The following is a 17560-nucleotide window of genomic DNA, read 5'->3' as shown; positions in this document are numbered from 1 at the left end:
CAATGGGTTAATTTATTTGCACATGCTCAAAAAGTGGGAAGGAGGGTTTGTAAGATCGCATCCGTCTCAGGCAGTAAAGACAGGGATAGAGGATAGAAGGTTTTACAGTACAAAGACCACAGAGAAAATAAATATTGGTTCACACGGGTTCCAGAGCCCAGGATTAAAGTCCAATGTGGTATTCCTTCATGGAGGTCGGCGGATTGAAAAGAGATGTTGTAGAATTCATTTTTCCGGTGGTGTTGACTTCACAAGATGAGACGGGCACATAGAGATAAATCAGCCTTGCAGGCAATGGCACAGAACTTCCAACAGTAGATTAGGCCAGATGTTCAACCTGGTCAGAGCTCCTTTCTGTGTGGCTGCTAGTCAGATTTTAAAGAGCAGACTGAGCTATACAGTTCAGCAAGGCAATATCACTTGCTCCACAAGCCAGAGGCCTAAGTTACATGCTCCCCACCCCCACAACCTCTCCAACAGGTCTTCAACAAAGGATGTGTATTCATTGTCTGGAATTCATCTGGAACCATGTTGCCTCCCTGGCGCCAGGGTCAAGGATGTCACGGAACGGCTGGGGGAGGGTGATGAGCCAGAGGTTGTGGTTCAAGTTGGTACCAATGACATAAGTAGGAAAGGGGATGAGGTGCTGAAAGCAGATTTCAGGGAGCTCTGAAGGAGATTGAAAAGCAGGACCTCTAAAGCAATAATCTCAGGATTACTCCCAGTTCAGCGTGCAAGTAAGTATAAAAATAGGAGAATTGAGCGATTGAACATGTGGCTGGAGGAAGGGCATCAGATTTCTGAGGCATTGAGATTGGTTTTGGGGAAGGTGGGACCTGTACAAGTTGAACAGTTTACATGTGAACAGCACTGGGATGAATATCCTTGCACGGACATTTGCCAGTGCTGTTGGATGGGGGAGGTTTTAAACTAGATTGACAGGGGGATGGGAACCTGAGGGCAAAGTCAGAGCTGGGAACAGGAGATGGAAAATTAATGAGTGACTCTGAAAGACAGAAGAAGCACAGGTTAAAAAGTGTACAGCACAGAAATTTGTAGTGTTAAAAGGTATATATGTAAACACAAGTAGGAGGATTTTCCCCATGTCGGGTGGGCCGTGCGGGAGTGGGCGCAGGCAGGCGTGGACCTGATCACTGCCCATTTATCGGGGTCCGTGCCACCATTTTACACAGGCAGGCCAACTAAGGCTCGCCCAGCGTAGTTCACGACTCTTGTGGATAGCGGGAGTGAGTGGGCGGTGGTGGGCGCGATCAGACCACCGGGTCCAATGGTGATCTGGTAGCCTGTTTAAATGAAGGTCTGGCAGCCGTGGAAAGGCCGCTCACAATGGCTGAAAGAAGGGCACATCAGAGGGGCATTGTGCCTGATGCAAGTCCGGAGGGTAGGCCATCAGGGCAGGCCAGGCCGGAGGGTAGGCCAGCGGGGCAGTATGTCCCTCGTTTTTCCGACGAGGAGGAGGTGGCAGCGTGGCAGGAGTTCTTTCTTCCGAGGGACGGGAGGTGGAGGCCTCCCCAGCTGACTAAACATATGCGGGAGGAGGTGGACGAGAGTGTTAGTTCCCATGATCTGGTGTGGCGCACACGGCTCCAGTGCCGCAAAAGATTCAACGATCTCCCGCGCTTGGGAAGGGTGAGTACCATGTTGCCTCAAGTCACTTAATGCAGCTGTCACCTTTCCCTCCAACCCCACCCCGGCAACTCTAAGTACATTAACGGCATTGAATCCCTCACGGCATGTATCGATCGCTGGGTGTGCCAGCAGAGATTGCCCATGCCCAGTTCACCCTGAGAGGGTTGAGCTAGGATGTGTTCTGCATCCGCAGCATGTGTGACACTAACACCCAGAGTATAGAATGGGGTTGAAAGTCAAGGGTCTGCACCTAAGCAAAGTGCTGGAACTGCAAAGCATGTCAAAGTCGGGCTGCTAACATGCTAGGAGGGGAGCTTCCAGTTGGCAGGGCACCAATCCATCTGCTGGTCTTTGCGCTCCATGTGCTTGTGCCTCCTTCCTTAGCAAAGTGACACCTTGTGGTGCCACATGTGAAGGAGGCAGCATTTGGGCAATGGGGGGGTTACCCTGGCTTGTTTGGGTGAGTGTGTGGCAGCTGCCGGGTGACAAAGAACAGGAGTCCTGCAATGTCCCAATCTGGCTGGGTTGGCAGAAATACGATGGGAATTCAGGTGCATGTTGGACTAATCAATGCTCCTCTCTCCTTTTCAGGAGAAGATTGCGCACAATGCCTCTCAACAAATGTGGACTGGCGGAGGGCAGGCCTAGTTGGCCATCCTAACAGCTTTTGAGCAGCAGGCCATGGATCTGGAGAAGCGCCATGTCCCCAGGTCCACCGGTGGCAGTGAGGCTGGGATGCCATGGGGAAGTATGTCTGGCGAGCAGTCAGGTCACCATGTGTGTCACAGAAGCCTGAATGCTCAATGATTGAAGTTAGCAACATGGGTTAACCATTAATTATGGAAGGATGAGCACATAATGATCCGGGGGAGCAGCATGCAAGTTGACACTGTCTGCACTGTAACCAATCAAATGTCCTTTTTCTTCCTTTCAGCATCACCAGAGCAGGGCCGGGAGGAAGAGGAGGCAAAGGGCCCACCTCTCACCTCTGAAGCTCCGGAGAAAATCTACTCACCAGTGTCACACCATCTCAGCGAGGCAGGCACCAGCACAGATACTAGCACCTCGGTGGGAATTAGATATTCGGCTAGTATCCTAGGGTATGGCGGTGAAGGCACTTCACACTCGCTTGAGGTGTGGGCAGAGACAGAGAGTGCCCAGTTGGAAGGCTGCTGGGGAACAGGTACATGATCAGTCGATGGCTGATGATGTGCCTCTGGAGTCATCCGTGAGGCAGCGAACCCTGGAAGTGCAGCAGGGTATGTGGGGCGATCTGGCAGAGATACATGAAGCTATGCATGGCATGATGCCCATGCTGGAGGAGTCCACGCAGAGCATCATCGATGCAATGAGCCTCATGGCTAAGTGCCATGCTTCCTCCTTGGAGAGAGTGGTGACTCTCATGGAGGGGCTCCTGGAGGAGACCAATCAGGGCCTCCTGGCGTTGCGCCCGGACCTGTAAGCCCTCACAGCGGCATTAGCCTCAGCTGGTCAGTGTCAGTGTGGGAGATAGTTTGGGCACCAAGTATCCCATCCATCTATGGTGAGCAGGGAGGTCCGAAGCAATCTCACATCAGCGCAGCAGCTGCCTGTTGTATCTGCGGGCTCCTCTCAGGGCGCTCCAGTTGAAGGCTGCAGCTCCTCCGCCCCTCTGCCAGTGACCATGGCATCCGATGGGGCTGCGGCGACTGGGGAGAAGCCAGCTGCTCCCTCCCTGGCGGGGCCACCAATGCTCCATGGGCCAGAGGACGCCTGCTAAGGCCATTGAGGCCAACAGGACAGCACAGTGAGCAGGCTGTCTCAGATGCCAGAGCCAGCGAGGGGACAGCACCTAGGTGTGGCCCCATAAATGTAAATTTAAGGCATCTTAGGCACACCACAGGTTTCTCACTGGTGCTTTTATGTTGGCCCATAGTACTTTGTGGAAGACTTGGTGTGATGTCCATCACCGTTTTTTTGTTTTGCTTTATGAAGTTAAATTTGTTCATGCAATAAATTTTGACATGTTACCATGATTTAGGGTGATTCCTTACTTCTGCAAATGGACAGGAAGGCATGATGTTATGAGTGAGTTGTTTGACATTGAGCTTTATTGACAAGGGCCTTAGTTAATGTTAGTATCCAGGCTGATTTAGGACTCAGCTATCGAGTGTGGAGCCTGCAGCCCTGGTGTGTGCTGAAGATCCATCTGTGGTGGGCTAGCTGAAGGGTCTTTGGATTAAAGCCTCCCCGGTGTCCCTGCCTCCCTGGAGTATGCCTGGGTCAGTGTCTACCCCCTTAGTGTTCTCCTGTGCGTGCGCATTCTTGGACTCACTGCTGGACTAATCTTGTGCATCCGGAGCAACCTCGTCTGCGCCTTCCTCGTCCACTGCGTTACTCTTTTCCAGTGCCAGATTGTGGAGAGCGCAGCATGCAAACATTATCAGCGACACACGATCTGGGGGGTATTGATATGTGCCCCCTGAGCAATCCAGGCATCGGAAGACCAATGGTTCTCTCCATCACAGCCCTTGTGGAGGCATGGCTCCTATTGCATCGCTGCTCAGCCTCTGTTGTTGGATGGCAGAGAGGCGTCATGCACCACCTTCTGAAGGGATAGCCCTTGTCGCCCAGCAGTCATCCAGCCAACTGGGCTGGAGCACTGAAGAGCCTCAGCACCTGGGAGTGTCTGAGTATGTAAGCGTCATGGGAGCTCCCTGGGTACTTTGCACCTTGTGATCACACACTATCTGCACATTCATGGAGTGGAATCCCTTCCTGTTGATAAAGGCATCGTGCTTACCTGCTGGCGCCTTGATGGCCACTTGTGTACAGTCTATTGCACCCTGGACACAGGGGAAGCCAGTAATCGCTGTAAAGCCTCTGGCTCGCTCTGTCTGGCTGGCATCGTCCCAGCGGTAGTGGATGAAAGTCAATGCACGCCTGAGTAGAGCGTCTGTCACCTGCTTGACACAAGTGTGGACAGCTGATTGGGAGACTCCACAGAGATCACCCACCAACCCCTGGAAAGAGCTGGAGGCATAGAAGTTGAGGACAGCTGTGACCTTTAGAGCCATTGGCTTGGGGTGCCCACCCGCACAGTTTGCAGACATCTCAGGGCCTATAATCTGACAGATGGAGGTGATTGTCTCCATTGAGAGATGGCGCCTCCTTCAGCACTAGACCTCAGACATATTGAGGTAGCTGCTTCACCGCCTGTATACCCTGGCAGCAGCATATTGGCATCTTCTGCATCCTCTTCCGCCTTGCACTTCCTGTTGGCCCTGCACCCCTTGTGCCTGCGCCTCTCCTCCCAAAGGTGGCTCCCCTGGAGGCGGAATGCAGACTCTTGGCCTCCTCCCCTCCTCCTTAGAGGAAGTGCCTCCAGTAGAGAGCACAACTCCCATTCCCAGGCTAAGGGATGGCTTCCTGAAAATTGCAGGCCCCAGAAATGATCTTTACTGTAGAGTCTTGATCATGGCTTTTACTCCTGTCCTAGCAGTTGGTATGAGTTTTGAAGTATTCCTGCACACAGAGGCAAGTATAAGTAACTTTAACATTTAAATACCTGAAAGATCACATTCGCAACCCCATTCACCCCTCTTCTCCCGCCCGTGGATGAGGTTTCATGATAAATGTGAAGGCCATCTGGGCTCTTCACCTGCCCACCAACCTTAAGGTTGGATGGGCAGCTCAGTTAATTATTTCAATTGGAACTTAAATGGCCTTACTAGGCTCTTGACAGTTTGGCAGGTGTGCAGCCGACTCCAGTGCACGCCTGCCAAACTCAAGATCTGAATGACGCGTGGTGACGTTGGGATGCATGCCTGATGCCACCATGCATCATTTTACGTGTCGGTGAGCGAGCCCCACCCCAACTCGCCGACCTGAAGATTCTGGCCTATGGTTTTGGTTCTAATTCAGCTGGGTCTCAAAGACCGCTAAACATCCCAGCCGTTATGAGTTGAAAGGAGTGTTTGAGGGGCCTTTTGTCTTAGTAGACACTCAGTCTCCTGCTGGCAAGCCTGGGATATCAAATGCAACTGGATTTTGTATAGCTCTCTTTGAAATTAGGTTGTGCAGTTCCCAGGTGACAGTTAGTAGTTCCTCAGAGATGACGAGTGTGTGTTTTACCAAAACTGCAAAGTGGCTTCTTTGGTACTGGAGTCACAGACAGGCATAGGTTCAACCATTTTAAGGATCTTGTTCAGCCAAGGTCCTATTTTTAAAATTTAGCAATGAGTACATACATTTTATAAAATATATATTATATACATATGGAAATAAAGTAGTGTGAGGTCATAGTCCGTCACACTAAACTCTTTCCTTGCAAAGCATCAATAGAAAACTTGTATTTTTGGGCCTAAATTTGCTAACACCTTCCATTTTGGTGCACCCAAGATTTAACTTCACTTGTTTGGTATAATAATTACAAAGAGTACAAATTTCAAAAGTTTAATGCTACATTACACTACATTTAAATGAGCTTTTAGAATGTCTGCCACAGACATTACCTGCAATTTTAAAAATAATCTTTAAAGTTATTCTTCATAAAATCATTGTCATTTTTCTAACACATTAAATTTCCTTTGCATGCTTGTCATGGACCACACTGTACTGGACAAAAACAAGGGTTAAACCTGTGAAAGTACAATTTCACTATGGGCAGAATCTTCCAGTCGGCGTGTGGGGGCAGGCCCGACACACTGACATGTAAAATGATGCACCATGACGTCGGGCATGCATCCGACGTCATCGCGATGTTTTGTTCGGTGAAATGTAAATGGCCTATTAAGGCCATTAAGAAAGCAATTATTGTCATTGGTAACACTGCCCGTCCAATCTTAAGGTTGGCGGGCAGGCGAAAAGCCCACGTGGCCTTCGCATTTTTCAGGAAACCTCATTCATGAGCAGGATGAGGTTTCCTGAAGCTTTTACTAAATAAATAAATACATTTTTGTGAATATAAAAACATGTCTCAGCTCATGTGACACAGTCACGTGAGGGGACATGTTTAAATATATTTTTAAATCATTTATTCAATTATCTTAATATCCATTCAATCTCCCCGAGGCAGCTCAGTGCTTCAGAGAGATTTGCTGGCCCCGACTCTCCCTCCTACCCCACCCACACAGGTAGCGCTGAGTGTTACTGGCCACGTATTACGCTGGGCGGGCCTTAATTGGCCCACCCACATAAAATGGCAGCTCGGAGCTGATTGCAAGTGGCGATCGGCTTTGTGCCCGCCCGCTCCTGCCCAGCCCGTCTACCATAGGTAAAGTCCTGGCCTATATTTCATTATGTCATCCACAGTGAAGTAATCTTTTCTGATAAAAGGAATTAAGATTGAAAAGCCACTTAATAGTAATTTAAGAAGGAACCCCCTTCATAAAAAAGGTGATTGGCAAACCATTTTATTGTTGGTGTCCAACTATGTAATGCAATGTCAATTTCATCAAGATACATTAGTGTCACGTGTTGTCATTGTGATAAAAAGACACAGGGCGGTCACTCAGTAGAAAAAGGTATGCCAGATCTCTTTGTGAATTTAGTACGCTTTAATATTGCAATTGACTGATCTGTTAGCAACAAAGTCTATTTCCAGACAAACAAAATAATTTGTTGAGAAGCTAAAAATCATATACTGGTGTCCCAATTAGAGGTGGTCAGGTGAGGATACAATTAAGAAGGTTAATATGACTATCCAGATTATCATACAAAATCACAGATTAGAATGAATCACATTTGATCACATTCTTCCATCATCTTCATTGCAACATCTAGCTGTTTCTTAAATGTTCTGACCTGAACCATGCTTCCTGGCAACTGTTGCTTGCTAGTGAAAACTTTAGTTTTGAAGAATCCTGTGGCGCAGGAGAATTCTTACATCAATCTAAGTGTCCGTTGAAAATCAACAGATATCATCGCACGTGACTGGACTAACTCGGTTCCATTCAGCAATATTCCAATTCATTAGTACGATTGGATAACAAGACAAAACTTATAAACATTTTTTTAGTTGTAGTACAAATGGTTTGAGACAAGGAAAAACAGCAGAATACATTTCAGTGCCCAAGATGCAAACTCACACTGCATGGTCTTACTATGCAAGGTAGTCTTCAGAGGTAAATTGGCTTTCCCCAAAAGGCACGGGACTCTCAAGGAAAGATGTAATACAGCACATTGGAACAATTTACAGGGGCATTCAGGAAATCTCCCAATTTCCCAGAAGCCAGTCCTAGGTTATATTGCCACTTTTGTGCGGCCAGAAGTTCTTTGTACTGGCACAACGTGGCAGTTTAAATGTACTCTCAAACTTAAAAAAAGCTACAAAACAGAGTTCAAACTAGAAATGTAACATTTGAATCCATTAAGATCCAAAAATTTCCACAAACCTTTGTTTACACTTATCAACGAATTCTGCATGGATTGTTCTGTTGCTTCAATGAACTACATGTACAATGAGGAACAAGAAAATACTCAGCCGTGGAAAGAATTGAGGCAGCCACACCGCAAGTACACACAATTCTTCCAACCATTTTACTGTTTACTCAATTTTTTTTCCATCACTTTGAATATATTTTTCCCAAAACTTAAGTGTTCAAACTTCAGAACTTCCTGTCTCCACATATTTGACACAAGTTGATGGAAAAAAAATGAACTGTACGTGAAATGATTACAAAAAGTATTAATTATTAATTTCTTTCGAACCTTATTTTGTATGCCACTGCTTTGGCCACTCTTTCTCCACCCATGTCTCCAGGACTTTTAGCACATCAACCCTCTTGTAAAATTTGCATAGGTCAATCAATTGTGCTACTGTTTGTTCACTGTTCCTCAATAAGAACTCTAAAGTGGGACTTTGTTGTTTCTGCTCCAAAAAGCACAGTTCATCATAGGTCATGCCCCATTTGCTGGCAAAGTTTCTCCAGTTTTTGATGGTTGGGTGGTATGGATCCAGCTTTAACCTCAGCGTGTACAGTATATCTTCATCATTCATCAAGTCACCAATACAAGGAGGAGAGATGCACAGCGGTGAATTTTTACATGTAGTTTCTGAACAATCTGTACATGGTTTACTGTCTTTCATATCTGCAACCAAGAAGTGGGAATTAGCTTTAGGAAACAGCTTGTTTTTTTTAGTTTTCCCTGAAGTTTGATCCTTCTTTTCCCCTCTTTACAATACTGCATTCACATTAATAGCAGCTACAATCAACGTTCCCTCCCATTTTGTATGGGGTGTGTGTGGCCCCTTTAAATTTTTTTCATGCGGGCACACACACAAACAATAATTTAAAGGGGTTGACGTTTGCAACGTCCACAGGGACTTGTGGGCCACTAGGCTTAGAGGGAACATGGTCTGCAATGTCAAGCACACCCCTGTAAACTATATGCTCTCGAGGCACTCAGACCCATCCAAAGAAACGCTTTCCACCAATACCTCTAGAGCTACTGCTTATATTTATCACTGCAGTAGAAACAAAAATCCATGCATTTCTGCTCCTAATCATCTTCTGGTTACTCCTGCTGGAAAATTATAGTTGCAATAGTTTGTTGCTATTAAGGGCCGCAACGGAATTACAGCTTCCAGGGAGCCAACTTATGCTTGAATCTGGAAGTTGTGGTTCGCCTTAAATGGCTCTGGGGGTTGCGAATGCTGTCAGCATGGTCTAATTGCCTAGTACTTACCTTAATATTTATGCAAATTTATTTAGAGTTGCTCCTAGCAGGCATAGGACCTGCTCAGGAGTGCAGCAGGAATGTCAAAACACTCTCACATCCCTGGCATCCACCCCCACACCACCCGACCCCCGTCTGGCAGCTCTGGCTCCTTCGCCCTGGGAGTGCAAATAGAGGGAAGCAGAGCTGGGGGCAAGATCGAAAGAGAGGGGGCTGGTGGGAGGGTGGTGAGCGGCGCTAGGGTTGGGAGCTACAATTAATAAAAGATTAAAGAAAAGATTTAAAAGGATGATAAATATTTAAAACACTTCTATCACTGAGTGACATCAAAGGAGGGATGGTTTCGCTGGAATTGCACTTCGCTACAAGGCCTCCATATTCGCCGGCGGATCCACGCTGCAGCTGGGAGAAGAAATTCCCGCTTTAGGCTTCAAAAAAGTATGAACTTCCATTTAAACGCGGTCAGCAGCGTACGCCTCTGCTTCGCAACTGAGTGCAAGATCCGGGCCAAAGGATTGGTTGTATAATGATCCTCAAAATTGAACTCAGGCTCTCACTGTCTAGATTTACATTTGAGGAATAATTGCTTGGGGCACCCGTCTAACTCATGGGAGAGAGGTATTTTGCAGCCGTGGTGTTCTAAAACTTACTGCTGCCTTCTGCTAGTTTTAGTAAAAAAGTCAAGTCACTCTGGCTGCTCATTGCAGAAAGTTCTCCTCATGCCTAGTACAGAATTAGCAATGATATATACAGGGAACTCATTGGATCACTGCACGGCAAGATGCCTAAGGCTGTAAATGAGGGCAATAGGCCATGTGATGTATTTTCCTCATTCACATTGGTTTATCTTGTGCCCGCTCATTTATGGGCGATCATTTTATAGGCCTACCCCCGAAAGTGCCTATTTTGCAACGGGGCTAGAAAGGGGCCCGTGCTGGATCTGGATTTTGCTCTAAATTCCATTTCCCTTCCCCATCACAAAACCACTTCCCTCAGCCCCATGGCATTTCAGACAATAGTTACAGAAGGAGAACATTCTCCATCTGTACTGTAACTTCTGTGGTTTTAAACATGTTTCATCCATATTCAAAACTGTTATTTAGATTATATTATTTGTAGAAACACACCAAGAAACTCTATCTGGAAAAAAACCCTGAATTTTCCTTAAAACCCTGACATCAAAAATTACAAGTTGGCCATCACCACTCCGCTCAACTCAGGGCAGTCAATGTGCTATTTGTGCTGAAAACACAGCTAGCAACTCAAGGGAAAAACAAGCAAGGAAGGAGAAAATTATTGCATTGAAATTAAAACAAATAAAATTAATGAATAAAATTCAACCTTATTAGTATTCACATTTAATGATTGGTTTAATTGAAAGTGGCTTATAGACTCTTGATCTGCATGCAGATGAATGACAGGAAGAAAATGTGAGAGTGGATTGGGAGGAATATTTCAGAAAATCTCATTAATGGCAACAATAGCAACCAAAATAATATTGGTAGGATTGATTTTCTTGACCCAACCCTCTCCCCAGCCAAAATGTATTACACTGCCCATGTTCAGAAGTGTTGATATTTACTATCCTTGATGGTTGGGGGCATCCTTGGTGCAGTCTACCTCTCTAGTAGGGCCTATTGCTAACTGCACAGCTATAGGCCTCTGAGTTCCTAAATGGTATCCTTAGGGCTTTCTGGGGAAATAGTAGCTCCTATGGCCCATAGATCTAGATTTCATAGATTCATAGAATGGTTACAGCACAGAAGGAGGCCATTTGGCCCTTCGCGTCTGTGTAAGAGCAACTCAACTAGTCCCACTCCTCTGCCCTTTCCCTGTAGCTCTGCAAATGTTTTATCTTCAAATAATTAACCAATTTCCTTCCAAAAGCCACAACTGACTCTGCCTCCACCACATGCATTCCAATTCCTAACTAGATGCTGCATAAAAATGCTTTTCCTCATGGTTCTTTTGCCTTTTGCCTAAATTTTATCCTCTGATTCTCGTCCCTTCCACCCATGGCAACAGTTTCTCCCTAATTACTCTGTCCAGACCATTCATGATTTTGAACACCTCTATCAAATCTGCTCTCAATCTTCTCTAAGGAGAACAAACCCAGCTTCTCCCATCTATCCACGTAACCAAAGTCCCTCATCCCTGGAACCATTCTCATTAATGTCCCTAAAGCTTTCACATCCTTTCTAAAATGCAGTCCCCAGATTTGAACATCATACTCCATTTGGGATGGAACCAGTGTTTTATAAAGTTACACTGTAACTTCCTTGCTTTTGTATTCTATACCTCAATGAATAAATCCTTTTTAACCACTTCCTCAACCTGTACTTCCACTTTAATTGATTTATTTGCATATACCTACAGGCCCTTCTGCTCCTGCACCCTCTTTAGAATTCTTTATTTTATATTGCTTCTCCTCATTATTCCGAACAAAAAGTCTCACCTCACACTTCTTTACATTAAATTTCATCAGCTATGTGTCTGCCCATTCCACCAGACTGTTTATGTCCTCCTGAAACTTATCACTATCCTCCTCATAGTTCACAATACAAGTTTTGTGTCATCCGCACATTTTGAAATTGTGCCCTGCACACCCAAGTAGTCTAGGTCATTATACGCATCAGGGAAAGTAGTGGTCCTAGTACTGGCCCCTGGGGAATTCCAGTGTATATCTTCCTCCAGTCTGAAAAACAACCGTTCACCACAACACTCTATTTCGTGTCACTCAGCCAACTTCGTATCTATGCTGCCACTGTCTCTACCACTGAGCTTTAACTTTGCCAACAAGCCTGTTATGCGGCACTAACTGAATTGCCTTCAGCAACCCTCTCTGTTAGCTCATTAAAAAACTCAATCCAGGTAGTTAAACACATTTGCCTTTAACAAATCTATGCTGGCTTTCATTAATGAATCTACACTTGTCCAAGTGACTGTTAACTTTTTCCTGGTTTAGTGTTTCTAAAAGCTTGCCCACGATCAAGGTTAAACTGACTGGTTGCAGTTGCTTGTAATGAAAAAATATTTAAAACCCTACCCTGAAGTTTCTATTTGGTACACTGCTGAGGTCTGAGCAGGGATCCCAGTGCAGGTCCAGTGCCAGCATTTTGGGGTGCCCCTGCATCTGGGTACCTCACAGCAGCAAGTTTGGGATGGGGGATTTGTGATGTCCCCTCCTACCTGTTCTTCATACCATTGCTGGGCCTGCAAAGGACCAGTCCACCCTAGGAATCGTGAAGCAGCATAGAGGGAGCAGAGACTTTAATATGGCTTTGTCCCATTTCTCTTGACTTACGGATGTGGGGAATGGTTAGGAAAACCAGCACCCTGGTTTAGTGAAAGAGATTTATGAAATGAATACCCAAAGCAAAAGATGGGGAAAAAAAGCAACTGCAGCGTAAATATAAATGAAGAGTTCCTGGTTCAAAAGGAACTGCATTTCTATTTTTAATGTAATGTTTATCAAATAACATTTGATAAGACTGACCTGTATAGTTCAGCCCAAATAACACCAGCTTTTATAGTTATGATAATTAACCATAGAAATGGCTCATTTTACCTTCTTCTGATAAACATTCTCCTTCAGTGTGTCGACTGTCATTCTCTTCAAGCTGCATGGCAATTACAGTATATTTCAGTGAGGTTAATATAGTAAGAACACAAAATTTGTGCTTGAAGCATGGGGAAGAATATTTTTTAACAACAATACAAAGCTAGGAGTTTTTAAACAGAAGTCATATTTGCAACAGGATCAGGATACAGTATTTTTCTGTCATAAAAGATGCTTAGCATTCAAGTCATTGCAACCAAACTCAAATTACAACTGCCATCCAAGATTAAATCACACCTGAAAAATGCAAGAGGTCTTCCACATTATGTCACTGGGCCACTAGGGGAGTCCTCTAAGGCAGTTCAAGTAAATAAAATGCATACAAACAATTGTAGTTTAATGCAATAATATCCATAACTGGCTCTTTATGCCTACGTCAACCTGTTCCACAAGTGGTCTGCATTAGAATAAAGAAATTTCACTCATGTTCACCTCAGCCACAAGAAGTCATGACCTTTTCCATTGACGCCTTCCAAATATTGCCCTGCGCTAACAATTGATTTATATGTGACAAGACCAAAGTTTTGATTTATCTTCTTGTTGCAAATGATGCTAATAAAATAAATAAGTCATAAAATGTACATCTGTCTGTATCATGACTATGATTTTTTTCTCTTTACCTGGCCATGCTGAAGATGGTCCTGACATGTGTGGGTAGAAAACTAAAGGAAAATTAGAAATAATAAAATCACAGAATGATACAGGACAGAAGCAGATCATTTACCCCCCATGCCTTTCTCTGCAAGAGCCACCTAGTTTAATCAAGTTTTCCTGTTAACTTATCATATTCTTTATTATTCATCTTTTTCAAGCAACAGGCTAAAACAAAAACTCATGGACACTGCTTCAACATTCTAGCCTTCCTCTCTGTGAAGTTAATATCTTAAATCTGTCTTCTCATTACTGTCTCACCCATCAGGAGAATTAACCAGTCTCGATTTGCCAAGTAACATGTTTCTCTGCTGTAACATTCCACAATTCTATTCATGTTTCCATAACGATTTATAATCTTTAAAAACTCCAAGAGTTCAACATTTGGCTCTAGTGAAAAGGCACCAACTTGTCATGCCACTCTTCATAACTGTAACCCCGCACTTTTACTAACATCCTACCGAATACACATCGCATTTTTAAAAATTACTTCTATATCCTTCCTGGTCTGTTGGTGTCATCCTTGGCCAGCAGAAAGCAGATGCACACATAATTCCTAAATGTTTCAGAGTATTTTGTGCATTTCTGAAGATCAGCTTGAATCCAGGCTTATAGTGGATGTTTACCATGGAAAATAGATAGGAAATATGCCACAAAAACTATTTTTGAATTAATGGTTGCGGGTACCAACAAAATTTGAACATGCAGATAAAGAGTCAGAGAAAAGAAAATCTTAGAAAATAACAGGATGATCCAAGGGGCAGCTGCCTTTTGAGTGTGATTGTCATATATATTAGAACAGTATGAAGGCTGTCACAAATTGCAAATCACCTCAAGCTAGAGATTTCATTTTTTCAATCCTCTTAAAGATCAGATTCCATTTTCTTTTTTAATTATTTCTCATTCAAGAGAGAAAGGATTCCCAAACTCCACTCAATCCAGAAATTAGGAAATGCAGAGAAATAGCTCAAGGTGTCCACCATTCAATTTTCCCAAACAGAAATACCTGGAAAAACTCAGCAGGTCTGGCAGCATTGGCGGAGAAGAGCACAGTTGACATTTAGAGTCCTCATGGGTCATGAGGACTCGAAACATCAACTGTGCTCTTCTCCGCCGATGCTGCCAGACCTGCTGAGTTTTTCCAGGTATTTCTGTTTCTGTTTTTGTTTTGGATTTCCAGCATCCGCAGTTTTTTGCTTTTATTCAATTTTCCCATCTTTCTTGCTATGTTACAGTATGCTGAAGTGCTAAAGAGCTTTTAATGTGCTAAATAAGCTATTTTAAAATTCTCATCACAAAGCTGACATTGCCATCTTACTATTTTGAAGACACCCAATTTTTAATATCTTACTTTAGAGGCTGAAGTAGGTGGTCAATACAAGAGTCCCTTGGTGTGAATGTTGGTAGAGGGAGAGAAATTTAAAAATCCTTTCAAGGTGCTTCTAAACTGAGGACAGAATACTTTGAAACTTAATCTCTGTGAAAGCTCATAACCAAGGAAGGGAATAAAGTAGAAATAAACTTGTTCCTACCCGTCTTGTCGTTTGAAGCTTTGCAGTTAAATGTTTCAGGTTAACAGTTGCCGTGTCCTGTGCGAGGAGATCTGAAACACCTGTCAGCAATATTAATTGAGCTTAGTAGATATTGATAGATGATAATGCTCAATAACTGAAAGAAATTTACCATAGAACACTCCCCACTTCAGTTATCCTACAAAGGAAATGAACTTTTCCTCAGAAGTGATAATATTTTCCAGATAATATACAGGGGCGCTAAAATGACACCAGAAAATGATAAATGGGACTGAATCTTCTGGTCGACATACGGGGCCGAGCCTCGCTTGCCGGCGGGTAAAATGACGCGCGGTGAAATCGGGCGTGCGTCCTGATGTCACCGCGTGTCATTCCTATCTTCAGTTCAGCGGGCACTCACCGGAGTTGGCTGCATGCCCACTTAACAGTCAAAGGCCTATTAAGGCCACTTAAAAATGAATTAAAATAATTAACAGAACTGGCCATCCAACCTTAAGGTTGGCAGGCAGGCGAAGAGCCCAGGCGGCCTTCACATTTATCATGAAGCCTCATCCATCGGTGGGATGAGGTTTCATGAAGGATTTATAAATCAACCAAATTTTTTTATTAAAGTTCATTGACACGTCCCAGCTCATGTGACACAGTCACATGAGGAGACATGTCTGAAAAATTTTTTCTCTTTATTTAAATTTTTCATAATGAAATTAAACTCCCTGAGGCACCTCCGTGCCTCAGAGATTTCTGCACTCTTTTGTGCGTATGCGCGAAAGAGCGTAGGCCCCGACTCAGCCTCCTCCTCCTGCCCGCACAGGGAGTGCTCAGCGCTTCCAGGTGCGTGTCATGCTGGGCAAGCCTTAATTGGCTTGCCCATGTAAAATGGCAGCATGCAACCAATCGCGAGCGGCGATTGTCTGTGCGACCGCCCACGCCCGCTCCTGGTCAGCCCCCCCAATTTGGGAGAAAATTCTCCTCATGATGTTTGTGAGCCACATTTTGGCATTGTTTCAATGCAGACAGCATATGGTGTAACAGTTTTGGAACTTTAATGCCTGGGCTACTGTGTGGTAACTTACCTGTAGAGACTGGGGGGAGGCGGGGGGGAGGGGGGTGCGGTGTTCGGTGAAGAGATCCGAAGCAAAGCAACAGAGGCAATTAGGGATGGGCAATAAATGCTGGCTTAGCCAGTGACGCCCACATCCCTTGAATGAATTTTAAAAAAGTAGAAAATAAAATACTTCATCAAAATGGAACCATTCAAGAAATGAGACATTTCCACTTTTTGTGCCTAGTTTCAACATCAAGTATACCCAAGTCAGCTACTTCAAGGTTTAAACAATTGTTTAACCTCTGCCTTTTTAGAGGAGCATCCCCCATACAATGCCAGCATGATATTCCTATTTCTTACATTAGCCCCCTTGTGGCCCTACTTTCTGAGTAGAATGGCCACTCAAGAAGCCTGGCATTATCCAGGGCAAAGCAGCAGATGTGATCTGCAGACCATCTATTATGCCAAACATCCACTCAAGCACCAATGCGTTATGGGTTCAGTGCGTATTGCCTATAAAATGCACTGCGGCAACTTTCCAAGGTTTCTTCAACAACAACTCCCAATCCCGCAACCTCTTCCACCAAGAAAAACATGGATAGCAAGTGGATGGGAATCCCATCATCCCCAAGTTCTTCCCAAATCACACAGCATCCAAATTTGGACATATACTGCTATTCCTTCATTGTCACTGGGTCAAAATCCTGGAAATCCCTATTGTGACAAACCTCAAAGAGAAAAGAGGGCAAGTAACTTACTTTATCTTGAATCGGAGATCAGGCCTCGGAGTTCAGGAACTACAGCTCCAAACTACAAGGCCCTGGTGGTCTCTGCGCATGCGTTAGCTGGAATTGCTGCACACATGCAGTTTGTTTTATTTTCAATCTTCAGTTTCTGCGCATGCACTTGCCAGAGAACGGCTGCACATATGCAGCTAGGGCATATTCTCGTCTTTAGCTTGGTAAAAGGCCCTACACATATGCGCAACTGTTTTTTTTCTGTTTGGAAGCCAATTTTGCACTTGTACAGAAGAAGTGTAGAAGAAAGCGAAACAGCATGAAAAGGTCAGGCGACCTTCTACATTTCCACAGAGGAGTGTCATTCTGCAAAAAGTGCCAGAAGAAGCAGAACACGGGAGCTGCAGGGAGCACGTCCCGGAACAAAGAAGAAAGGCGCAAAAATCAGTGTATGGGACACAGGTCCCAGGAAGACAATTAAATCATGGAACAAGTTCAGAAAATGGAAACAGGTCCTGTTCAGTGAAGTTAAAAGGAGCAGAGGAAAAGACTCCAAATTAAAGGGGAGAATTTTCTCCCTGTTGGGCGTGTAGTTCGGGAGCAGGTGCGATCAGGTGCATGGCTGATTGCCACTCGTGATTGGCTGCGTACTGCCATTTTACATGGG

The 17560-nt window shown here is 44.7% G+C and overlaps 1 protein-coding gene across 2 annotated transcripts in view; it reads right to left on the bottom strand.

The window, feature by feature from the left end:
• Positions 1 to 6719: 6719 nt before the first annotated feature.
• Positions 6720 to 17560, bottom strand: part of edaradd (EDAR-associated death domain) — a 61457-nt gene continuing 50616 nt past the window's right edge. The window contains exons 4-7 of one of the 2 annotated variants that reach the window (XM_041208673.1): positions 15112 to 15191; positions 13549 to 13590; positions 12878 to 12929; positions 6720 to 8721 (exon numbers count right to left, since the gene is read on the bottom strand). In XM_041208673.1, the coding sequence (XP_041064607.1) occupies positions 8342 to 8721; positions 12878 to 12929; positions 13549 to 13590; positions 15112 to 15191 (554 nt within the window). In that variant the 3' untranslated portion in view covers positions 6720 to 8341. The remainder of the gene's footprint in view (positions 8722 to 12877; positions 12930 to 13548; positions 13591 to 15111; positions 15192 to 17560) is intronic. The other variant, XM_041208682.1, reaches the window with a different exon arrangement.

This window comes from Carcharodon carcharias, chromosome 2, assembly GCF_017639515.1.
Source record: "Carcharodon carcharias isolate sCarCar2 chromosome 2, sCarCar2.pri, whole genome shotgun sequence".
Lineage (NCBI taxonomy): Eukaryota > Metazoa > Chordata > Chondrichthyes > Lamniformes > Lamnidae > Carcharodon > Carcharodon carcharias.
The sequence above is the reverse complement of the archived record's forward strand: the minus strand, read 5'-3'. Positions and strand labels throughout refer to the sequence as shown.